The 26,085-nt window shown below is 44.0% G+C and overlaps 1 protein-coding gene across 4 annotated transcripts in view; it reads right to left on the bottom strand.

Moving 5' to 3' along the window:
* LOC139268609 (SERPINE1 mRNA-binding protein 1-like) overlaps positions 1-18,980 on the bottom strand; it is a 52,249-nt gene extending 33,269 nt beyond the window's left edge. For 3 of the 4 annotated variants that reach the window (XM_070887001.1, XM_070887003.1, XM_070887002.1), the window contains exons 1-2: positions 18,625-18,979; positions 13,877-14,033 (exon numbers count right to left, since the gene is read on the bottom strand). In XM_070887001.1, the coding sequence (XP_070743102.1) occupies positions 13,877-14,033; positions 18,625-18,877 (410 nt within the window). In that variant the 5' untranslated portion in view covers positions 18,878-18,979. Of the gene's footprint in view, positions 1-13,876; positions 14,034-18,624 lie in introns of all 4 variants that reach the window. The other variant, XM_070887004.1, reaches the window with a different exon arrangement.
* Between the last annotated feature and the right edge of the window lie 7,105 nt (positions 18,981-26,085).

Below are 26,085 nucleotides of genomic sequence, written 5' to 3'. Positions count from 1 at the left end.
TTTTGATCCAATGATTTTGTTTACGCTGTCTGGCTCCCTCAAACTCTCTTCGCCACCTTGTCTGAAGTTTGCCTCGCGAGATTTCCTCCTTCCTGTAACCTTGCCTGACCTGGTCAAACTGGAGTTCCTACTTTGTCAAATTACTAGCTCCTTCTTCATAGGCTGCCCAGCTCCCTCCGAGCTTTGTTTACTTTCTGCAACCTGCCAGCTCCAAAGCAAGTGCTTCCCACGCCATACCCGATCTCTTTACCCCTTCGCCTGTTGATAGAACTGACCCATTAACTTCACTGATCGCCCCTGCTGGTCTGATTCCTCATCTTCTCCTCCCCCTCGTGAATAATCTTCCCTGTAAGAGGTACAAGTTCTCCAACCCAAAACTGTCACCCCGCTCATCAAATCCCCCCGACCCCTCCTCCCGCGCAGCTGACTGAAATTCACCGGGCACCACTCCAAGAGTGTTTCGCCCTGCTCCATGCCATATCTCCACCCACACCCGACAGACTTTTCCAATCTGGAATCCCCTCAACACTTTTCATCCCTTACTCCCACCCTCAAAAAGAGAGTTCTAGTTCGCTGACCTACATTGGCTCCCAGTTAAGCAATAGTTCAATTTTTTTTTAAATTCTCATCCTTGCTTTCAAACCCCTCCATGGCCTCGCCCTCTCTCTAATCTCCTCCAGCCCCATAACCCTCCGAGATGTCTGCACTCCTCTAATTCTGGCCTCTTGAGCATACCAGATTTTAAATCGCTCAACTATTGGTGGCTATATCTTCAGCTGCCAAGGCTCTAATCTCTGGACTTCCCTCCCTCAACCTCTCCGCCTCGCTTTCCTCCTTTAAGAGGCTCCTTAAAACCTACCTCTTTGACCAAGCTTTTGGTCATCTGCCCCACTATCTCATGTGGCACGGTGTCAAATTTTGTTATATACCGCTCCGGTGAAGTGCCTTGGGATATTTTGCTATGTTAAAGATGCTATATAAACACTAGCCTGTTCTCCTCGTCCTATGCCCTACTCCAGACCCCTGCAAAAACTGGGGAGGGAGGAGGATGGGGGCAGGCAGTTTCATAACAGACAACTATTATTACGTTGTCAGGTTTAACAAAACAGATATTGACTTTCGACAAATGTTTAAGTACCAGACGCCTAAAGCTCTGTCGTATCCATTCAAATCCGCACAATTCACAAATTTCTAATGTTCCAGTTAGCTCCGGACTTAGTACTAGTATGGTTTAGAGTATGATTCTAAAGGAGGGGGGTATGTCAGTTCTTCGAAGAAAAGCATCTTAGGATGTTTATACTACATTAAAAAGGTGTTATATAATGCAAGTTATTGTTGACTGGTCAAGACCAAATGCATATGGATTTCCAACAGTTGTCTTCATTGACAATGCTTTTAGTGATGTTGGTTGGGTGATAAATGATGACCATGGGCTTTAACCCAGAATCTTTCTGTCTCAGAGGCAAGAGTACTACCACTGAGCTGAGGGGAAAGGAGACCAAAAAAAAAAAGAGAATACCAGAATGTGAGAGGTCTCAAGGTATAGCAGCAGTAGGGCGAGAGTGCAAGGCAATGGCAGTGCTGGGAAGCTGAATGTAGGGTGTGATAACATGGAGATAATACTTTTGGAAGAGGAGAGTTACTGTATGTGAAAGTACCAGGAAGGAGATCCTGGTAGGTATCAACAGTGGGAGAGTTGCAGGGTGCTGCTGATAGAAACATTCTTGAACCGCAGCAGTGGAGATCAAAAGCAGCGAGAAGTAGTAAGCATCGGGAATGGCAAGAAGCCGTTTTGAATGTCAAGTAGGGGAGATAAGATGCTTGGGGCAGGAGTGGGAGTGAAGAACAAAAAGGATTTCTCCAGCATTGAACTGAGGAATTATATATTAAAATACACACACTCAGCAGTATCTATTCTAAATGCAGGCTTCCCAAGTTACTGCTGGGGAGTCCTTTAAGAATCCCACTTTCACCCATGTTAAGAACCACATTGCCAGTCACTACTTTGAACTGGTTTTTACATGCTTAGCACTTTTTTCTTAAACTGATCACTTTAAAAAAAAAAACTGAAAATTCCAAACTGGTTCATGGGAACAGCGTTTATGCGATTAAGGCCTTGTCTCTCAAAGTTGACAGCAACAGATGCAGCAGGTAATTTTTGGGCAACAGCACAACCTACCTTGGAAACTCAGAGATAAACTAAAATTAATAGATTAGTTTAAATGCGAGATAGGTGCAACAGAATTTTCTAAAGAAAACAAGTACAACACTTGCGGCGTGTATATGCAATAGTCAAAGGATATACATCCTAATTCAAAATATCCACTGTAGATGGAATGGTCAATTTCAAACACGAGATCATGAGGGCACCGCAAACCAAAATGCCCATAATTTAAGGGTTCAAATGGACAACTGATTTATTTTCATACAATTAGAAACAGTGCAGCAATAAGCATTGCTAGTAAAATTCACATGGTGTTGCAGCTACATAACACTTCGTTTTTCCTTACTACACTAAGCTCAAATATAAATATCTCTCCAGCAAACAGCACCCTTTTTAGTGGGAGTGGCATTTTCTAATCAGTGCCCAGAGGACAGGGAGGTAAATCCAGTTTTAGAATCGCTATTCTACATGTCTACTTTAAATAATTTTGGTTGCCATCCAATGGCAGCAGAGTAGTTTCAGCACAAACTATTCCTTGGCCCAATCCTCTGCCATAAGACAAACACCATGTACAGGTCAGTTTCCACAATGTCCAACTACCAGGGCTTTCACACAAAGCCTAACTCACTTATTGATACAATAGAAAACATTCCATAAAGTGATCACGGAATGTCAATTTGTTGACAATATCAAATTAGGAGCATAGCAAACTTAATGAAGGAAACAACACGACTGTCAAGTTAAGGGAGCTATATAACAAAATGCTGATCAATGTAGATAAAAGGGATGTCGCATATTTTAGCAAAACTAGAAGTTAACATTCTCTCATCTGAGTTAGAAGGTTGTATGTTCAAGCCCCATGAACAAGGTCTTATCTATCTCTTCAATGCAGTAATGAGGGAGTGCTGTATTGTCAGAGTGATCCTCCTTCGGCTGAGACATTAAACCAACACTTCACCGATTCAGGTGAACATTTCTCCTATTGAGCCATTCAGCTCATTGTGATTTGTGGAATCTTGCTGTATGCAAAATAGCTCAAGTTGGTCCACATAGCAAACGTGACTGCACTTAGAACAATTTGCTGTATATGAAACATTGAGACACACCCCAAATTCTACAATGCGCTATATAAATGCAAGTACTTCTTTTCCTATATAAAATTCTCAAATGAAATAAGAGGGAGAGATCCCAGGCTGCAAATACACAAATCTCGAGAAGTAGGACTGCAGGTAAAATTCACACGGGCAAATGGGGTGCTGCGTTTTATATTTAAGAGCTTTGAACAACACGGTCGGTTAGGGAAAGCTAAGACTCATGTTGAAATCACATTCAACAGTTGAGTGAAATTCAGCATCCTATTGTAGAAAGAGTATTGGCCATTGAAAAGGTGAAGCATGGATTCATAGATGTTAGGGATAAGAAGATATAGGTATGAATGATGTGGGAAAACAAAGGCAGAGAAATTCAATGGAAGCATTCAAAAATGTTCAACAGTTGAGAGTGTAATGATTAAAGACGATTTCTGGTCATCAATGAATCGATGGCAAGGGGGTTTAAATCTACAAAGAAAACAGACTTGCATTTTTATAGCATCTTTCACGACATCTCAAAGCGCTTTACAGCCAATGAAGTACTTTTTGGAGTGTAGTCACTGTTGTAATGTAGGAAATGTAGCAGCCAATTTGCACACAGCAAGCTCCCACCAACAGCAAGGTGATAATGACCCGATAATCCGTTTTTTTTAAACTATTGATTGAGGGATAAATATTGGCCAGGACACCAGGGATAACACCACTGCTCTTCTTCGAATAGTGCCATAGGATTTTTTTATGGTCATCGAGAGCAGACAGAGATTCTGTTTAACGTTTCATCCGAAAAACAGTGCAGCACTACACCGAATAGTACTAGTCCTAGAAGCATAATGGGAGATTTTCATGCAATGGATTATTACAGCAAGTGCCTATTGAAGCCAAATCAGTCAACATTCAAGAGGGAATTAGAAAAGCATGATGAAAAATGTTGAGGGTTCAGGGGAATGGAATTAAGAGGTCAAACATTTAACATCTCATTGAAAGGCAGCACCTTCATCAGTGCAGCACTTACCCTCAGTACTGGACTAGAGTGTCAGCATAGATATTTGTGCTCAAGTCTCTGGCGTGGAACTTGAACCCACAACCTTCTGACTCAAGAGGTGATTGTGCTACCAACTGAGCCACGGCTGACAGACAATGGCCTCCTTCTGTGCCGAAATTTCTAAGATTCTGACCAGAATTAATTCTCTCCGATTCTATAAGTCAACTAAATCTGTTCCCTCAATCTTAAATCATAGAAGTTTACAACACAGAAGGAGGCCATTCAGCCTAGTGCCTGTGCCAGACACGATGCATATGCACAAGTATTTTTTCTCGTTTCCAGTGATAGAAATAGGGAGCCAGTTACACTACCCAGATGGATCACTGCCAAGTATCTCCTAAAATACTGAAAAGTATGTACAGAATGGTGATTAAACAGCCAACTGCTGTTGAAACTTTTAATGATTGAAAGGAGCTGTTTTTTTTCAAACCAATGGAAACCAAGTGATGGCAGATTGCGCTGCAACTACACTTCAGCTGAAGCATAGGCTATTTCCCTGGTTGAGACACAAAACTCTGCACCAATACACCACAGTACACCAAGACATGCACAAGAGACATAACATGCACAGAAGCTCAAAAGGTGAAACTTTAGCTATTACTATTAATTTCCAGAGGCTCAAAGTACAAGTGTAGATCCTAAATTGCAACTATATAAAAAGAAACTGCTCGTTAAGCATATTCATCATCATAGGCAGTCCCTCGAAATCGAGGAAGACTTGCTTCCACTCAGAGTTCTCAGGTGACCGTACAGTCCAATACAGGAATTACAGTCTCTGTCACAGGTGGGACAGACAGTCAAAGGAAAGGGTGGGTGGGGAGTCTGGTTTGCCGCACGCTCCATCCGATGCCTGCGCTTGTTTTCTGCATGCCCTCCGCGACGAGACTAGAGGTGCTCAGCGCCCTCCTGGATGCTCTTCCTCCACTTAGGACAATCTTTGGCCAGGGATTCCCAGGTGTCAGTGGGGATGTTGCACTTTATCAAGGAGGCTTTGAGGATGTCCCTGAAAAGTTTCTTCTGCCCACCTGGGGATTGCTTGTCGTGTGCGAGTTCCGAGTAGAGCGCTTGCTTTGGGAGTTGTTGGGCATGTGGACAATGTGGCCCGCCCAACAGAGCTGGTCGCGTGTGGTCAGTGCTTCGATGCTGGCCTGATCGAGAGCACAGACGTTGGTGCGTCTATGTTCCCAGGGGATTTGCAAGATCTTGCAAAGACATAGTTGGTGGTATTTCTCTGGTGATTTGAGGTGTCTACTGTATATGGTCCACGTCTCAGCCAAACTACAGCCCTGCAAGATCATAAGCTTGGTGCTAGATTTGAGGGCCTGATCTTCGAAAACTCTCTTCCTCAGGTGATCAAAGGCTGCGCTGGCGCACTGGAGGCGGCCTCGCTTCTCGCTCCCCTCTGGCCGACTCAGTTGCTCCAACCGATCCCTAGAGATCTCAATGGCGGTGAGCCTCCGACCAGCTCCAACCACAGGTTTGGGCCCCTACCTTCACTCCTTGCCCTCACACACAAGCCTTCCCTCCCCCTTCGGACCTTCACTCCACCGGCAACATTTGGGCCTTCCTCCCACCAGCGACATTAAGCATATTCACTTGTATAAAGACATCTCATTATCATGCTAATAGAATTGCAAATTAGTGGAACATTTAATTATTTGCTTAACCTTGATGTAGGATTCTAAATTTACTTCCTTATCCAAAACACAGATCGCCTTACTATTTCTGATGCAAGATGTCACCTGATGCTATCCAGATTCTGCTGTGGGCCGGTATGTGCTGCTTCATTATTGGAGGAGTTGTGAACTGTGGAATCATCAAACAGCCCCTTTTCCCTGACCACCCGGCAAAGGCAAGGTCATTGATGTAAGCAGCTGAAGATGACTAGTCAGAGTCTGCTTCCCCAAGAAGCTCCTGCAGTGATGATTGTTGTTGTTGGATGTCAATTATCTTCCTTTGCATGATATGTGACTCCAACCACTCCCTCTGAATCCCCATCAACTTCCAAGGCTCCTTGGTCAAATACGTTCTGGATGTTGTGGGCCGCTACTCTCACCTCTCCGCTGGTGTTCAGCTCATGCGTCCATGTCTGCAACAAGGCTTGATGAGTTCTGGAGCCGAATGCTGTAGCGGAACCTGAACCGAGTGTTAAGCAGGTTATTGTTGAGGTGTCACCATCGATGGCTCTTTCCATCACTTTACCGATGATTGAAAGGAGGCCGATTGGGTGGTAATTGATTATGTATCCTCTTTTTGTGGATAGGCCAAATTACCATATCAGGTAGATGCCAGTTGTCATTGTGCCCTCACTTTTGGTGGGTCAATGCTGCCAGTGGAACATACCCAGAGATTGTGACTTGAGTCTCGGATGTTGGCTTACAGATGCTTATGCGGTGACCACAGCAGTCAGGGCGTTGCTTGACTAGTCCGAGAGACAGCTCTTCCAACTTGGGCACCAGTCCCAAATGCTGGCAAGGATCTTGATGCGCTGACTATTATAGTCTTATGATTATAGTTCGGATAGGATGCGGTGCCTGGATTGTTAGATAGGTCATTTCCAACTGGGTGGATTGCTACTTCTAAGATAGAACTCATGCCACAAGTCGGCCAAATTTGGTAGGCTTGACAGGCTCCCTTTCATGAAGACCACTATTGAACCAGTTGGGTTTTTACAACAATCTAGAAGCCTTCATGGTTAGTTTTCTGGTGCGAACCCACAATTCACCAGATTTGTTGAATTCAGTTTCACAACTTGCCATTTGAATGCATGCCCTCCAAGTTGCTAGTCCAATATTATAATCAGTAGGATATCGGGTCAGTCTATAGAATACTAACTATTCTTTCATAAGTTAACTGACCTGCTGAAAGAAAAAGTATGGAACATCTAATGACCAAGAATAAATGCAAAAATACATAGAACGCAGTAAGCCACAATTCAATAGTGAATCCACCACTCAATATGCCAGCCTTTGCCAACGACTGCAGCAACTCTCAGTACTTCAACAGCACCTCCTTCCCCATCACCGCTACCAGAGGACAAAAGGAGCAATGTTATGGGGGCACCATCGCCTCCATATCACAAACCATCCTGACTTGGGACATATCGTTAGTCTTCCATAGTTATTGAGTTACAGTAAAACTCCTTACCCAAACACAATTTGTGGGGCCACATCATCATCAGGATTACAATACTTCCAAGTCCCACAAACTGCTCAGGACAACTAGCAATGGACAATAAATGCAGTCTTGCGAGTGTGGCCTATATGCCAACAAATAAAAAAAACCCGAAGTCTCCTCATTTTCATAAAACTGCACATTGTGGTAGTGTCATATTACACAAGGCTGTCCTCATGGTGTGAAGACATAGTCTCGTCTCCAAGAACTGTGCAAACTACTTTCTAAATTTTGGTTTGAGTACTCAGCCAGTCTAATTGTACAACGGTGCAGAAATTTCAGAGGATTTTCCATCATGTCATTTAATTTATGGAGGACTGGTTATACGGCTCCATTATTTTTTTTGAGAATGACAAAACATCGACTCATTCTACTAAAAGTATTCCTACTTGGCTGTAAAGCGCTTTGAGCCATCTGGTGGTCGTGAAAGGTGCTATAAAAGTCTCTTTCTTACATTGTAATTTAGACAAAAACTCCTTGCTGTACACTACACTTTCAAAAGTATATAACCTACAGTATTGACTAAAGCCTCAATATAAAAAGTGTCAAGACACACCAGAGGGTAGTTTCAGATTTAAACCTAATCTATGAAGACCACAGGATACATTGTACTTAGCGCAGCAACCAAATGTTTCTAAACAGACATCATCAAGCACAATATTTACAGTAATGTTCACATGATCAGAGCTAATTTTATACTGCAGGTTACGGTTACTAGAGTAGTCTGCTGACTGCAGCTGAAGCCATGTAAACAAAGTAATTTGCTACTATAAGGTACTGAAGATCAATGGTGTTGAAATTTGCTGCAGGTCAAAGTCTAAAACAGAACAGATCTCATACTAGCATTACCAAGTCTGAATTCCTGCCACACTGAGGTACTATTGAGAAGGCTCCACATCTCCTCAGTCTCCATATGTAAAACTAGCAGGCAATAAGACCAGGGTACATAAACATCTCCTGTCCTCCAGGTAACACCTTCCAACAGTTGTGGTCTCAGTCGCAAGAGTTTCTTTAGCAGCTTGATGATGGATACCTGTTTACAAAATCATGAAAAAACCTAAAAGGCAGATCTTGTGCCAGCCACATTAATGTTCTTGATAACCAAATCCAATGCAGCATGCCAAGTTTACTCATTACCAGCTACTTAAATCACATCCTCATGAGGGGCTTTAGCAAAATGGCTTGTCTACCACAGCTGCCACAAATTGTTCTGAAGGGCACGTCCCAAAGCTGTTCTTTTCACAGATGCTGATTGATCTACTGTCTACCGGGAACATTTCATTTGTTCCAAATTTCCAGTATTTATAGTTTTAAAAAATTATTCATCTGCCAGGCTATTCAGCAAGGGTCAATGTAGACAAAGCCCTCCACCTCAGCAACTGCTCCTCTTTTCAGCAAGTAAGAGTTTAGATTAGTTCTTAACCTTAGACCATAGGAAGCCACTCCATTGCATGTTCAGTTCTGAACTACAAAAGGAACAATGTTTGGACCTCTCTTGCATGTCACAAGCTTAACTTACATGGGGACTCTGTTGTGACTGAAGACTAAATCACATTCACCCATTCTTCATGTAGTCCTCAGAATGCATCGGGGCTCAAATACGACATCCACCAGGACCCCCAGATACCGAAATGAATTAATAGGAACAGATGTCATGCAAAGCCATATCGTACTGAGGGCATCCACCTTCACCTCAATGATTAGTAAATCATTCAGCTGGTTAGAACAGCACATTTCCCAGATGAATCTGACCAGCAACACTGCCCCAGAGTGAAAAGGATCTTGAAGCAGGAATAGGATAGACTATATTTAGGTATAAATCAGCCCCACTACTTTCATTAAATGACTGGCCTGAAACTCAAATCTACAGTAATTACTAGCCTTGGGCCTAAAGCAAATATTTTTCATCAAGCATACAATAAAACTAATTTTATTTATTTCATTAAGCGGGGTGCTCAAAAAGTGCAATTCTTCCAAGATCTACACTTAATACCATCATCTGTCATACCTGGATGTAAATTCCTTGCGTTTTGTGGAACTTGCTGGATTTGAGCACAAGGCAATCCATATACAAGATGCCCATCTTCAGCCAAAAACAATCTGGGGCAGAAAATCCAGGACAAGCAAAACACTGACTCAAAATCCCTGTGGCTCATTTTATTTCAATTCAACTAGAGAGTGTTCCATGCAATGCCACTGCTGTGCAACAGACAGTGAGCGGGAGGCCAGTGGCTTGAGACGAATTGGATGGAGGTGCACGACAAGCCAGCAGCTGGGGCATACACTCTCGGATGACTTGCATATAAAACATCCGTACTTTCAATCCTCAAACTAACCAAAATGTTTAGTCTTGAAGACATGTACAGTGGACTCCAGCGAGGCTATTGAGATTTGAGTACTCCTCCTGCAATGATCTTTGAAGTTTGTATCTGTAAATGGGAAAGCAGAGTTTGGGCAAAAGGGTTCTTATAGAATTTTACAGGACCGAAATAAGTCATTCAGTCCAACAGGTCTATGCCAGTGTTTATGCTTAACACAAGTCTTCTCCCACATTTATACATCTCATGACATCAACATATCCTCTTATTCCTTTCTCCTTCATGTACTTATCTAGTGTCCCCTTAACAGCATCTATGCTATTTGCCTCACTCAACCATTCCATGTGGTAGTGAGTTCCACATTATCACCATTCTCCAAGTAGAGAGGTTTTCCTGAATTCCTTATCAGATTTATTGACAATTATTTTATTTACGGCCCCTAATTTAAGATTCCCCACAAGTGGAAATAGCTTCTTTACGTTTAATCTATCAAAACCATTTATAATTTTAAAGAACTCTTATCGGACCATTTCCCAGTCATCTCTTTTCTAGAGAAAAGAGCCCCAGCCTGTTCAATCTTTCCAGATAGCTGCACCTCTCAGTTCTGGTACCATCCTTGTAAATCTTTCTGCAGTGCTATTATATCCATCCTTTTTGTAATATTCTTCTCTTGGAAGCAGGTTAAGACAGATGCTGCATCAACAATTCTTACAAAAGATACTGATGGCTAGGCAAAAATTAAATACACCAAAAAATACAAATTGCAAGTTTAAAGAACAGCAAGAATTAAATAATCTGAAGTAGAAAGGTGCACAGTAATGTCAGCCAATTTTGAAGTATTACAAGTCAGGAAATTTGCATGGTTATATCCACATGCTGCAATTTGAGAAATGCCACGGCTATAAAGCAGGTTCTCAACTCATTGAATCGGTGTTATGAAAACAAGCTTTTGCTACTCTTGCCTAGAGCTTTGCTTGAATCAGCTAAGCTCAAAACAAGAAAAGTTCAAGCCCAGTATTTTTGGAGTCACTATCATACTTTTCAACCGTCTGTAAACTGCTGGGACATTAGTACATCACCACACCAGGCTTATATCTTAAAGTAGGGCCTTGGTAAGGTTATTACAGTACTATATCAACCTCTGCACATGGCTTTCTTTGACCTCACAAAGGCCTTCGACCGCGAGGGATTATGGAGTGTCCTCAAATTCGTCTGTCCTCAAAAATTCATCACCATCCTCCGCCTTCTTCACAATGACATGCAAGCCGCGATTCTTACCAACAGATCCACCACAGACCCAATACAAGTGCAGACCGGGGTCAAGCATGACTGCCATCGCACCAATGCTCTTCTCAATCTTCCTCGCTGCAATGCTTCATTTCACCCTTTATCAAACTCCCTGCTGGAGTCGAGTTAATCTACAGGACAAGCAGAAAATTGTTCAACCTCCGACGCCTCCAGTCCAGATCCAAGGTTGCTCCAACCTCTGTCATGGAATTTCAATATGCAGATGACGCTTGCACTTGTGCACACTTGGGAGTACGAACTCCAAACCATCATTGACACCTTCACTGAAGCGTACAAGAGTCTGGACCTCACATTAAACATCAGTAAGACAAAGGTCCTCTACCAACCTGTCCCTGCCACAGTACTGCTCCCTGGTTATCAAGATCCACGATGAGATCTTGGACAATGTGGATCACTTCCCATACCTTGGGAGTCAACTACCAGCAAGGGCAGACATCGATGACCAAGTTCAACACCACTTTCAGTGTGCCGGTGCAGCCTTCGGCCACCTGAGGAAGAGTGTTCAAAGACCAGCCACCAAGCTCATGGTCTACAGAGCAGCAGTGATACCCACCCTCCTATATACTTTAGAGACATGGACTATGTACAGTAGGTACCTCAAAGCACTGGAAAAGTACCAACATTGCCTCTGCAAAATCCTGCAAATTCATCGACAGGACAGGCGCACCAACGTCGGCGTTCACTCTCAGGCCAACATCGAGACATTGACCACGCTCGACCAGCTCCGGTGGGCAGGTCACATTGTCTGCATGCCTGATGCTAGACTCCCGAAACAAGTGCTCTACTCCAAGCTGAGCCCCAGGAGGGCAAAGAAAACATTCAAGGACACCCTCAAAGCCTTCTGGAAAAAATACAACATCCCACTGACTCTTGGGAATCTCTGTCCCAAGACCGCTCATCCGAGAAGGCACCAAACACTTGAGTCTCTTCGCCAAGCACAAAAAGCGGAAGGAACGTACGACAAATCAAGCACCCCATCCACCCGTCCCTCCAACCACTATCTGCCCCACCTGTGACAGAGACTGTAGATCCGCATTGGTCTCATCAGTCACCTTAGAACTCATTTTAGTTGGAAGCAAGTCATCCTCAACTCTGGGGGACTGCCTGAGAGAGAGAGACTGTACTACAGGTGAGACTGGTAAAAGTGAAACAGGACTGGAGAGCCAAATTGCTTTATTGGTGTTTCAGAATTTCTCTTATGCCCTGGGAAAGCTGATCTTCACATTCGCATGCATATGCAGTTTTATTCACTAGCATTCAAATGCTGGTTAAATTTTTAATGTCTACCACTCTCCAAAATATTGATTGAAAAATCCTGTTAACTAATAGACCATCTGATTGGAATACTGCTTTTTAAAAAAAAAGTATTCCACTTAGAAGTTTTCCCTAACAAGCAACCACCCAAACCCAATGCATTAAACTAACCTTGCTCTCATTGGTATATCCAGAGATTCCATCTCGTAAGTCAGTCACTTTCTTCATATTAAAGTACTGTACCTGCAGAGAATCATGACTGAATGCCCATCGGATATAAGTGAGCAGTGACTCAGAATTTGTTACAAGTTTGAGCATGTTTGGCTGCTTTCCGACACCGCCCCATGTACAATCAGGTTACAACCTTCATTAAGTTCACAGCACCTAGCTGGCTGGAATGCAGGAAAGGGTGATGTTGGAAGGAGACCTCTAACCTACACTATTTAAGAGGTGCTAATCAAACCATCTAACTATATACTGTACCACAACTGATCTAAGCCGAAGAGATATAAAACTCAAAGTCTGGCACGCCTTAGCCAAATTAGGCGAGGACAGCAGCTGGTATCCTCCCAGATTTAAAGGTTGTTTAAATTCTCCCTAGGATCGCATGGTACTATAGAGCTGCTAACACCCATCGAACTGTACCCAAACATTAATCACTGCCTTAAGGAGAAATACATTAATTTATTGCATACAGGATTCTCAAATTAAACCTGGGATTTGCTCACCCCCGCTTCACATGCTGCAGACAGAGTACATTTATTTTGCAAAGTACAAAACAATGTACTTAGATTTCCAATTCTAAAAGCTATGGAGAGGAGCTAGCAAACATCTTTTTTTAAAGTAATAAGGCTGCAGCAGCACAAGAGGTAATTCTCAGTGACCTTGATTTGCAGAGAACCTGGTTGCAATTTAAATGCAACTCTTCTGTTTAAGGCCAAATTTAAACAGTCAAATGTTACAAGTGCATCAATCATTGTTTTTAAAAAAAATACCGCACAAAGATTAGCACTGCAAACCTCAAAAGGAATCATTTTGATATGAAATTTAACCACTAACAAAAAAAGAGTTAAGCTGGGATTTCCCAATTGAACTCTTCCTCCATTCTCTACAATTTGCAGTGGTGTACATTAGATCATGTTCACATCTATTCTTAACTGGCTATATAGCATGGTCAACTTTTTCAAAGTGTAGACGATCTAACAACTAGCATCTTTTGAGGAGCAAATGTAACCAAATTAGCACAATAACTAATTTCTCAGTCAATTAGATCATATATTTGATAAATATTTAAGTACTTTTTAACAGCACAAGTAGAAAAGCTGAACAATTTTCAGTGCTTCTCAGTTGGGTAACTTGCAATGATTCATGTACAATAGGTGAACTTAACAACCATCCAAGACATGCAAAAGCATATCCAGTTAAATGGATTTGACAGCACTCCAGTAGAAGGCTCAACCTGCAGCAGTACTAGATTTCCCTCTACAGACCACAGTGGACCCATTTATGAACAGTTTGCACATACTTTTCAGATGAGAATTCGCCCCCCTCAGCTTTTTCTTCCACAGGTCTATCAAAGCGTCGTTCGCGGGGTGGTGGTCTTCGGTCTGGCCTCCTCTCACCAGGCTTCCCTTCACCTGGAGATTGCTGCTGCTCAGGCTTTCTGCCAATCCTCCTGACACCTAAAATACAAGTTTGTAAATGATAAGAGGCATGTGTTATGACATCGGGCCATAGCAAAAAAAGATTTATACCACCTGATGACAAGACAGACATTATTCCCAAGAAAAAAAGTTAGGTATTTGAAATACTCTCACCCAGAATTCAGGACAGCAAACAATTTTAAATTGATTCCAAAAAAAACTACTGCACAGTTTCCACCTCTTCAAAACTAGCCATTTTCCTTTTCTTCAGTTGTCAACTTGGAATTGCACTGCATCAAAATAAAGTTAAACTGAAAAGCTAATGGGGGTTAATTTACCTGTGAACGAATACTAAAGAAATAATGAGCTTGCATATATATATATAGTGGCTTTCACAGTGATGCCCCAAAGGCTATTCAGGATTACTTTTTTTTGAGACGTAACAACTCTTTGAGGCAAACATGGCAGGCAATATGCTCACAGCTTGGTCAAACAAATCGCAAATTAGATAAATGACCAAATAATCTTATTTGGCATGGTTGGTTAAGACAATTTCCTACTTTTCTGGTTACTGTCTCAATTTCGACTGCTCCAAAAACGCAGCACGACTCAGTAATACACTGAAGCGTTAGCCTTATGCTCCAAGTCCTTGTGTAGGGCATCAACCAATATTCTAACCAGGGAGGAATGCTACCACGGGCACAGCACAAATAAAGTTTGCCACTAGTTAGCAATGTACAACTGAATTAGATTCAGAAGCAAATTCAAATCTATTTTGATATATTTAAGTAAACTCAATTCTAGCCTACACAGGATAAACATTCAACAGATTCTGAAGTAACCACTTTACCTTGCACAGAAATAGAATTTTCTTACTTTGCAAACTAAATGAACATGTGCACTTCCCTAATTTTTTAAAACAGCAAAAGCTATGCAACAAAGCAAATTTATAAATTTTGGACAAGAAAAACTGGATCATGTTACATTCCCTTGTTTGCTCATCTTCAATCTACTCAAAAAATGCTTGCTTTTCAGGAAACACATTCAAATGTCTGAAATGGAACACCTTAAACTGACATTTGAAATTGATTTTCTCAAACTACCACAAGTTGTAAGTGGATGTCAATAACTGCACCATAACCCTATTACACTACCTAATCGGTTGGATGTAGCATCTCTCCCATGATTGAACTAATCTCTAATCCCTCAGATAGAAATACTGGGGCAGTGGAAGACCTACTCCACTATGTGTCACTGTTTGGGCACCAACAAATTTAATTGGCCATTTACAGGTGCAATTTGTCACTTTCAAAATCAGTGGCAAAGTTGCAGTATAAACAAAAGCCATGTGCCAAAGTACTTGTTTTCAGCTGCACCTCCAACATAAATACTACCTCATCCGCAAAGGCTCCAGGAACGAATTCCCAAATATAAATGAGCTGCAATTAAGATTTATGCAAAATCTACAGGCATGGATTTTTCCTGAAAAAATATATTTTTCAGTCTCTACATCTATTAAGTTATATTCGCTCAGATTTTATACTGTTAGTTACAACAGTATAAAAATGTATTGATTATACGTTTTCATACTTTGAGTTCACTCAGAATTTTGAACCTATGGAATTCTCTACCCCAGAAAGTTGTTGAGGCCAGTTCGTTAAGATATATTCAAAAGGTAGTTAGATGTGGCCCTTACGGCTAAAGAGATCAAGGGGTATGGAGAAAAAAAACAGGAATGGGGTACTGAAGTTGCATGATCAGCCATGATCATATCAGGCTCGAAGGGCTGAATGGCCTATTCCTGCACCTACTTTCTATCTTCTATATTTCTATGAATTTGATGACTCACCTATATGGTTGTAAAATGGCATGCTCTACATGCGTATTTGTCGTTAAGTTTCAGTACAATGGTCGAGTCGTAGAGAGGCAGTACGAAGTGAACAGTTAAATTTAAGAGATGCCCAATGTCTGAATGAGCTGAACCATTGCTCTCGGGCTTTGGGACAAATTTATCTGCAGTCACAGGGATTCATGGATATTTGGGATAAAAATTGCAGGATTGAATACTGGCCAGATCATAAGATTCCATTTGCCAAAAATCTTGTGTTATCTAAATGGTTTCACGCCCCTTTCTGCAGAAGAGTTCCAAATTATCAACATGCATAACTTCCGACTTTTATTGGCAAGTCTTGAAATTAAACCGTATCAACTTGGCTCAGTGGTGGCATTCTTGTCCAAGTCAGAAAGCCATCAATGCAATTCCCACTCCAGAACATAACCATATAATCAAAGCTGACATTTCAGCGCTGTACTGAAGGAGTGTTGCATTGTTAGCAGTGTCATCTTTCAATGCAGATGATAAAAGCCGTCTTACCTGTTCAAATGGAGGCAAAAGATCCCAGGCTGCTATTCAAAGCATAGAGGATTAATTCCTTAGCCAATACCATCAAATGAGATTATTTGGTCATTTCTCTCACTGTTGATTGTGGGATCTTGTTATGCACTAATTGGTTACCACATTTGCCTACAAAATAGTTACTGCACTTCAAAAACAATACAATGGCTATAAAGCACTGTGTGTCAATCCAAGAATGTAAAAGGCACTAAAAAAAAAGTTCTTTAGAGGAACCAAGCTCAGACTACATACTACAAACTGAAATGGAAACTCAATAACTTTCAGGGTTTACAAATTAAGAGGTCTGTCCATTACATTTTCCATCACCCACTTAGAAGTCCTAAGTCTTCTGTGATCACAAAATGTGTACAGGTACAATGGAACTTCAGGGGCCACATTTAAAATTTTAATCAATGCTTCCGTGAATCTGCATATATCTCCAGTTTCATATCTCGGTTCTGGTGTGGGACTTAGTCACCAATGAGGCAACAGTGCTAAGGAATGGCATTTCAAAACCACCAGGCCCACCAAATTCAAATGGAACAAACCAGCAAGTAAGAAATCCAACTTCAGACTTAAGTACCTGGTCTTCAAGGGACAACTGCCAGGACCTTTGGACACTGGGTGAAAGGATTCAAAGAGGGTCTGTGAATTCACCAGATTTGTGTTTGTTTTGTATTTGACAACTGACTTGCACATTATTTACGTTGTTGTACCCAAACACTTTCTGCAAGACAGCGCTGTTTTCATAGGTAGCCATGGACTTTTACAATTCAAGATAAGTGATCCTCAAAGGTTTAAAACTACTGCTCAAACTCAAAGATTATATTATTTTCTGGCCATTATTTCAGCTTGAAAAAGGACCAGTTTATAAAACCATGCAACAAGGACTGTATGATCCTTTGCACCTGTTGTCTTACAAAAACCTAAAGCTATAACAAGAGCATAATGCAACTATATCAAAATTATGTAGTTATAACTACATACAACATACATTAGAGAGATCTCTACAATTTAATATACACATTAACAGAGAGCTTGAGACTGCACTGTGTATCATACTGGAAATAGATTTTACACGATGATTGTGTCAGGTTTCCACCCACATTAAATTAAAAGTACAGGTATAATAAAAACCCGAGTTATCGTGGGACAACAGGCGACTAGAGACGTGTACATTATTCAGATACAGCAACATTGAAACTTAAATTCAAACTAAAGTACATTGCAGCAAGCACCGAGATAAACCACAGTACACTAAATGCTCGAGTAGAAAATATGGTCGCTGAGACAAGATGGTGGCCATTATGCTGAAGTCTCTACTGCAAAAGGGAAAGTTTTACCATATTTTGAACCAACCTGCAGTACACCAGCACATGCAAGATTTAGGGCGACACCCAACTGTTCGTTTTGCATAAATTCAACTGTTCAAACTTTCACACCTCACCCACGTGGTTTCTGCTTTTATTGTAAACTTGCGTGTAGTTACATTTATACCTTTAACTGTTCGCAGGTTTTTATTTAAATGTACAAACTAAGCATACAGACTTCACCTACACCAACTACGCCCAAATTAATCCTTCAAATTAGTTATATTTGTTCCAACAAATCATTACACCTGGCTTAAAAAATAACGTCAGTGCACACGGCAAGTAAATGGTTAGGTCACCAACTACTGCGAGGGAAAAACACTTGATTTTGAAACACCGTGAAGTTGGGAGGTGTGAGGGAAGAGGCTTCATCCAGTAAATGACTCCTTTAAGCCACCTTCCAAGCCTGTTGCTTCCTCTACGACGAGTGTGGCGAAGGAAATTGAAAGCACAGCATAAATTGCAATGCTTTAACCAGGTTATAATTTCAAAAAATGAAGTCCTCGTCCACAAAAACATGAGAAGGTGTTGTGGGTGTTAATCTGCCTCTTGGTCTCCGTGTTGTGCATCAGAGCAACAGTTTCGGGAGGAACCCAAAGCACGCGGATTTCCAGGGATGACCCCAGGGACGACCCCCCCCTAATCCACACTCGCATTCAACGGCCCACCCGGCGACAGAAGCCCGACTGCGTGTGTGGAGACTCGCGGAGAAGGGGGCAGTTCCTCCCGCTTCCTCAACACGAGGTTGGCTGACACTTGCCATGAGCGGGGCCCAACCCGAGACCTGCAAAATTAAAACAATCGCTAAACACTTCCCCTTCAATCAATTAATGTAACAAGACCAGCTCGGCACAGGTCCCAATACCTTCTTTTCTCAAGGTCACTGGAGCTTGGGACTCTGGTTTAATGTCGCTGCTTGTTACGGGAACCTTCCTGTCCTTCTGGGACTCCTTCTTGGGCTGCGGTTTGGACGCGGCCGTCTTGTTGTCTTTCTCCTTCTTGTCTTTCTTGATTTCGGCCTCTTTTAAAATCTCGAACGGGTCGGATTCATCGTCAAATAGTTGGTCGAACCGATTGGTCACGACGCAACCGAAGCCTTCCTGTAAATTCCCGGGCATGATGGGCCCCCTTGAGCGTGGATTCTGCTCGGATTCTGCGAGGCTTCAGAAACCGCTCCTATCAGCCTCAAAATGGCCGGTTAGAGACTGTCTTCTTGCTCGCGCTGCATGCTGGACCGCGCTGCGCCATCCGGGAACTATCCGGCCGTCGCGCGGTGCCTGCCGGGCAATGTAGTCTCTGCCCGATGGTGCTCGCCCCGTGCCCGCAGGAGAAAGACCACAATTCCCAGCGTGCCCTGTCTTGTCTTTTTTGTTGCAAGCCCACAGTGATACATGATTCCAATCAAGCCCATTGCTAAACAGGTGAACCCAGGCAGCTTACAGCCTGGATGCAAAAAAAAATCACATTCATATCTCTTGTGGAGTGCGAGAGATTGCAACCCCTATTTCCACTACTTAAAGGAGGCTGCTCCACAGGTGTCATCATCCCTCAGTCAAATTTCCGTCAGGGCCATGATGTCGATGCAATGATGTCGTTTAACCTTTAAACGAAGCCTCCGTATGCCGGCATTCGGTGCGGCAGCCCCAACCTGCAAGGATCATCAGCAGGTTGGGGCCTTCAAAGAAGCATACCACTTCAAGATACAACGTGTGCTGGAGGGCGACGGCTGTGAAGAGGGCGACTGGATTGGACATCAAGGTCCAGGTTGCTGATTGGAGCGTGGGCAGGTACAGCAGGAGCGGCGAGTGATCGTGGTGCAACGTGATGGGGGCCCAGGAGAGGCGAGGTCCCAGGAGCAGCACGGGCCAGCCCACACTGCGATATGTCCGTGCAGCAGAGGTGGTCTCCAGTCGTCTTGGTTAATTCTTGCCACTGGACTAAGACCTAGCTCTGTCAAGCCCGTGTGGTGGCTGATGTGCAATGGCTACCAAACGTTAAAAAAAATCCACGCACAGGCATCTTCCACCCTTCAACATGCAGTTCGGGAATATTATGTCCTTCATTGAAACACCTGCGAACTCATTCCTTTTTGGCGTGGAAGCAAGTCATCCTCGATACGAGGGACTGCCTATGATGATGATGATGCTCCACAGTTTGTGGCTCCTAGTTCAGCCCAACACTATGATCCTTGGCCACCCGATACGGATTGGGACGGGGTTGCGGGCAATTTCGGAGGACCTTCTCGTCTGTCTGCTCCCCGGCCTGGCGAAGACAGCTATTCGCAGGTACAGGATGAGCATGGATCGTGGGGAGGATTGCTCTGGCAGCCTGCCTCTCTTTAGTGGTCTAGTCCATGCCCGAGTAGCCTTGGAAAGAGAACATGCAGCGATCACTGGTACGCTTAAGGCCTTCCACGACCAGTGGGCACCATGGGGCATTGAGTGTCTTATAAGAACATAGAATTAGGAGCAGGAGTACATACAGCCGTTCGAGCATGCTCTGCTATTCAATAAAATCATGGCTGATCTTCAACCTCAACTCCACTTTCCCACCGAATCCCCAAATTCCTAGAGTCCAAAAATACAACTATAGATAGTAACAACACTGATAATAATGTTGTGGTTTAAATTGGGAGTTTTGTTTAATTAGGTTTTATGTTTAATGAGGGCACTTGTGCAGTTGGCTTTCTGGTAGTGGCACTGGAGCAACCCAGTGTCACCTCTATTGGTTTATTTAAAATAGGCAAAACAGGTGGAGCAGAAGTTGCAAGCTGCCTGGGTTCACCTGTTTTAGTGACCTTGATTGGAATTATGTTTCTCTAACAAAGAGACAACGAAGTGCACACTGGGAACGGTTATGATTCTTCTGCAGGAACGTAGCGAGCGCCAAAACAAAATAATAATAAAAGTTATTCAATAACAAAACATTAACTTTACTGTACTCGCCGTAGGTACTAATTGGTCTAAATGTTTCCAGCATTTTTTGTTTTCCATAAGAATGCAAGATAATTACAGTTAAGGAAGACCAATTTGGCCCATATTAGTTCATCCATTGGTAGCACCCTACCATCATCATTGACCGTCTCTCGGAGTCGAGGATGACTTGCTTCCACACTAGAAATGAGTTCTCAGGTGACTGAAGAGTCCAATGCGGAAGCCTACAGTCTCTGTCACAAATGGGGCAAACGGTGATTGAAGGAACAGGTGGGTGGGGTGCCTGGGTTGCCACGTGCCCCTTCCGCTGTCGACGCTTGGCTTCAGCTTGCTCTCAGCGACGAGACTCGAGGTGGTCAGCGCCTTCCTGGATGCTTTTCCTCCACTCCGGGCAGTCTTGGGCCAGGGATTCCCAGGTGTCGGTGGGGATGTTGCATTTTTTTCCAAGGAGGCTTTGAGGGTGGCCTTGAAGCATTTCATCTGCCCACCTGGAGCTCGCTTGCCGTGTTGGCGCTCCGAGTAGACCAGTTGTTTTGGGAGTCTCGTGTCAGGCATACGGGCAATGTGGCCCGTCCAGTGGAGCTGATCAAGCGTGGTCAGTGCTTCGATGCTGGGGATATTGGCATCAGTGAGGACACCAACGTTAGTGCGCCTATCCTGCCAATGGCCAACCGAAGGCTGCACTGACTCACTGAAGGCGGTGTTGGACCTAGTCATCGATGTCTTCCCTTGTTGACAGTCGGCTCCCGAGGTATGGAAAATGGTCCACGTTGTCCAAGGCCTCGTCATGGATTTTGATAATTGGGGGGCATTGCTGTTTGGCGGGGACAGGTTGGTAGAGGACCTTTGTCTTACGGATGTTTAGTGCAAGGTCCATGCTCTCGTACGCCTCAGTGAAGATGTAGATGATGGCTTGGAGTTCCGCCTCCGAGTGTGCGCAGACGCAGGCATCGTCTGCGTACTGTAGTTCGATGACGGAAGTTGGGACGACTTTGGATCTGGCCTGGAGGCAGTGGATGTTGAACAGATTCCTGTTTGTCCTGTAATTTAACTCCACTCCAGCGGGCAGCTTGCCGAGGGTGAGATGGAGCACTGCAGCAAGGAAGATTGAGAAGAGCGTTGGTGCGATGACACAGCATTGCTTGACCCCAGTCCAAACGTGGAATGGGTCTGTGGTGGATTAGTTGGTCAGGATCACTGCTTGCATGTCATCATGGAGCAGGCGGAGAATGGTGACAAACTTTTGAGGGCAGCCGAATCTGAGGCGGATGTTCCATAATCCCTCACGGTTGAGTGTCAAAGGCTTTTGAGAGGTCAATGAAGGCCATGTACAGCGGTTGGTATTGTTCCCTGCATTTCTCTTGTAATCTGCCACGCGGTGAAGATCATGTCCATTGTGCCGCTTAGTGGGCGGAATCCACATTGCGACTCTGGAAGGAGTTCTTCAGCCACAGGAAGGCGGCAATTCAGAAGGATTCTTGCAATGACTTTCCCGGTGGTCGACAGCAGGGAGATTCTTCCGTAATTACCGCAGTCGGACTTGTCACCTTTCTTGAAGGTGGTCATGATTACAGTGTCTCAGATCTCCTGGCATGATCTCCTCCTTCCAGATAAAAGAGAGATAAGGTCATGGATCCACATAAGTAGTGCTCCTCCGCCAGGCTTTAGTGCTTCGACGGGGATTTCATCTGCTCCTGATGACTTGTTGTTCAGTTGTCGGATGGCCTTTTCAACCTTGTGCCAGGCTGGGGTTGTGGGCATGCTTTGGGATGGAGTCGAAGACACTCACGTCGGAGAGTGTCTCGGTTGAGGAGATCCTCGAAGTGCTTCTTCCAGTGGGCACTGACTGCCTCTCTGTCCTTGATGAGCACCTCTCCATTCTTGACCAGTAGTGAGGTAGGGTCTTGGGTGCTTGGGTCGTAGGTCGTCTTGATTGCGCTGAAGAATCCTCGCACGTCGTGGTTGTTGGGTAACCGCTGGATTTCTTGAGCTTTCTCCACCCATCATCTGTGCTTTAGGTCGCGGGTTTTCTGTTGGACCTCTGTAGAGCTGCTTTCTTGCCCTCGAGTTGTGTTGCTGTTTCCAGTCCAAGAATGCCTTGTGCTTGCGGCATATTAGCCCCTGGATCTCCTGGTCGTTCTCATCGAACCAGTTTTGGTGTTTCCTGGTCGAGTGACCGAGCGTCTCTTCACAGGTGCAGTTTATGGAAGCCTTGAGGGTTGACCAGGCACACTGTGGACACTCTGGGTCACTGGGAGTCATCAGGTTGGTAGCGAGGCACTGGCTGAATAGGGCTTTCTTAGCAGGATCTTTGAGTGCACCAACGTTGATTTTCCTGCAGCATTGTTTTTGTTGTCGTCGCTGTTTTGGGGCAATGTTGATGGTGATGACAGAGTGAATTGGGCGGTGGTCCTTCCAGCAGTCGTCAGCTCCTGTTATGGCGCAGTTGATGTGTACGTCTTTGCGGTCCCTCGCTCGGACGATGACGTAGTCTAGCAAATGCCAGTGCTTGGAGCGAGGGTATTGTCAGGAGGAGGGTGCCATTGGAGTTGGCTTTCCCTACAGATTACACCTCCCCAGAGGTCAGTGTCCTTTCCAACTCTGGCCTTGAAGTTGCCAAGGAGGATCAGCTCATCGCTCATTGGGACTCAAGAGGCATAAAGGAGGGGAGCCCCAGGACCCAGCGCGGCATCGGCAGGAGCCGACCTGAAGGGAAACAGCAGCGGAACAGGAGCGGAGCAGGAGGCATAAAGGAGGAGAGCCCTAGGTAGCACCCGACAATCCCCCCATTACTGCATTTAATTGTTTCATAAATGCATCCAGAGTTTTCACCTCCATCACACTGTCTGGAGGTCCATTCCTAGTCTTAATCACTCTGTGCATGTTTGAAACTATGTTCCTTTGTCCTACTCCCACAATTTAACTGAAAGTAATATTCCGGGAAGTAAACTTTTCTTTACCATTTACTATCTGTATACCTCTAGAAGATCAGCATTCAGGTGCCTCCTTTCCAGCTGTAAAATCCAAGTCACTCCAGTCTTTCGACATATATTAGATCAAGACACCAAGGATCAGCCTTGTGGCTCTTCTTTGCACTGCCTCCAGTGCGAGAATGTCTCCTTTAATCTCAGTGACTAGAACTGCACTCAGTACAAGCATTTGTTTTCCATTAAAATAAATCAGCACATAACTTTGATCTGACCTCAACATTGTACAGTTTCAACATGACATCCGCTGATCGTTGCTTTGCATTAGCTGGATATGTTTAGGGTACAGTCTACTAAGATTCCTAGGTCTCCTTTATTCTTAGTTATTTAAACACCATTCATACAGTACATGTGTTGCCTATTAACCATCTTATGTGCAGTACTTTGCACTTGCTTGCATTAACTTTCATCTGCCCACATACTTATTTTATGTAACTTGCTCTGCATGTTTTGAACTGCTCTCAAGTCAACTGCCCTTCCCAGTTTGGTATCTTAAGCAAATTTGACCAATTTGCATTCTTTGCGAGTCTGGGGCCAGATATTTATGGGGATGTGGTGAAGATAAGTGGGGGGTGGTCGTAGCGGTCGAGTAACCCAGAAATGTAGGTAACGTGCTGGTCCGGCTGAATTTAATGTTTGAATTTTTATTCTCTGTATCCCGGTCAGCAGCCAGCCAGATTGAGAGGTTGGCTATCAGGCGGGAAGCCTGCACTGCTAGGCCGCAGTCGGGGAATGGAGAGAAGGGAGGGAGGTGAGATCGCGGGTCGGGGAGGGGGCGGTGAGATCGGAGTGTGGGTCAAGTGGGGTATTGGATCTCGGGGAGGGAAGCAGGTTTGTTTGAGGGGCTGGAGAGGAAGCATTCCTGCTCTTCCTGGTCCACAAGCAGTGCTGGAAAGGCACTTAGCCTGCTAGATCCAGCCATCCTCACCTCCCATCAGCTGCTAGGTTTCCTGAGCCCTTGGATATCTGGCCCGTAGTCATTAAATCTAAAAGTCTGTTAAAATTTGAGGCACATAGTCTCTTTAGCAAATTTAAATAACTGACCCGCCTCACGAGAGCAGGTTAGTCGCCAGCCCCCCCCAAACCGCCTCTGTTAAAAATTGGAGGCGGGTTGGGGTTGGGTTCCAGATTTTTGAAATTTTAACACCGCCTGTAATGAATGGGTCCTGGAGCACACTCAATTTTTGCTTCAGATATCCAGAATCTACAGTTTTTTGATCTTTGTTTATGGAATTTAATCCAGTGACTGTAAACCAGTGGCCCAGATTTTAAAGAATGGCAAACCCCCTATATTAATAGGATAAGCCAGTGGTTTTCATTTTTTAGATTTCACAGCCAATGGGCAACATCCTAGAAAATGGATGCTAAAACGGAGGTACAACTCTCATAATATAAACGAAATTCAATGGGATAGAGTTGGACACAATCGGCGATCTGGACGCAAATAGCGCCCAAAATTGCACCTGTTTTGAGAAGTGATTTTTTACTCTCCAGTTTCTGCTTGAATCATTTGCATATTGCTGAACGCAAAATCTGCCATGAACCAGCGCCATCGGGCAGCGTTTTACAATGTAATTTGAAAAAAATGCTTTAAAAAAAATTCTTTGCTATATTTAAGAGCAGTGATTATTTGCAACAGTTTTTTGTGTCCTTCTGTGCATGCGCACCCCAGACTCCGCCCCCGATGTGTTAAGCATGCACACAACCATCCTGGACTCCGCCCCACCTCCCCTCCACCCTGCGCATACACAGACTCCTCGAACCCGAAACCGGAAGTGGGGACTGTATCGTGAGGAGCCGTGCTGCTGCCGATCGCATTGCTTTGCGAGAAAGACCCCGGAGCTGCTGCTGATCGCGTCAATAAATTTCATTACATTTGTTACATTATTTCCGCGTCATGTGTTTGATTCATTCTGCATCATTTGGGTCAGTGACTATAGCCGGGTCCTAGGGCTTATTGGGTTAGCTTTCGAAAAGCAACGAACTTGGGCTGGGATGGGGCATGAACTTGGGCTGGGGGGCAGTGATGACAGGAGCTTGGGGGGGGGGGGGGGGGGAGGGTGGTGACAGGAACTTCGGCAGGGATGGGGCATGAACTTGGGCGTGAGGGGAGAAGCTCTCTCTTGTCTGGAGTCAGCAGTCAGAATGGCTCAAATTACACTTTGCAAAGTTACTGAAAACCTGGGCTGGGTGGTTTTAATTACACATTCCAGAGAGACTGCTAAGTGTGTCTTATCCTCCAAGGGGACCAATTAGCAATCAGGTCATGTGATCAAGGGGACCCAATCAGAGCATTTTTCTGTTGCAAATAAGGACGTCCATTTCAGAGTGGTACATTGGTGCAATTTTACTAATACAGCTGAAAATGGGTAATCCCAAAAAATAAGCATTTTTATTTACAATGTC

Source organism: Pristiophorus japonicus, chromosome 8, assembly GCF_044704955.1.
Source record: "Pristiophorus japonicus isolate sPriJap1 chromosome 8, sPriJap1.hap1, whole genome shotgun sequence".
In the NCBI taxonomy this organism is placed as follows: Eukaryota; Metazoa; Chordata; class Chondrichthyes; family Pristiophoridae; genus Pristiophorus; species Pristiophorus japonicus.
Note: the sequence above shows the minus strand (reverse complement) of the source record. Positions and strands in the feature narration are given on the sequence as shown.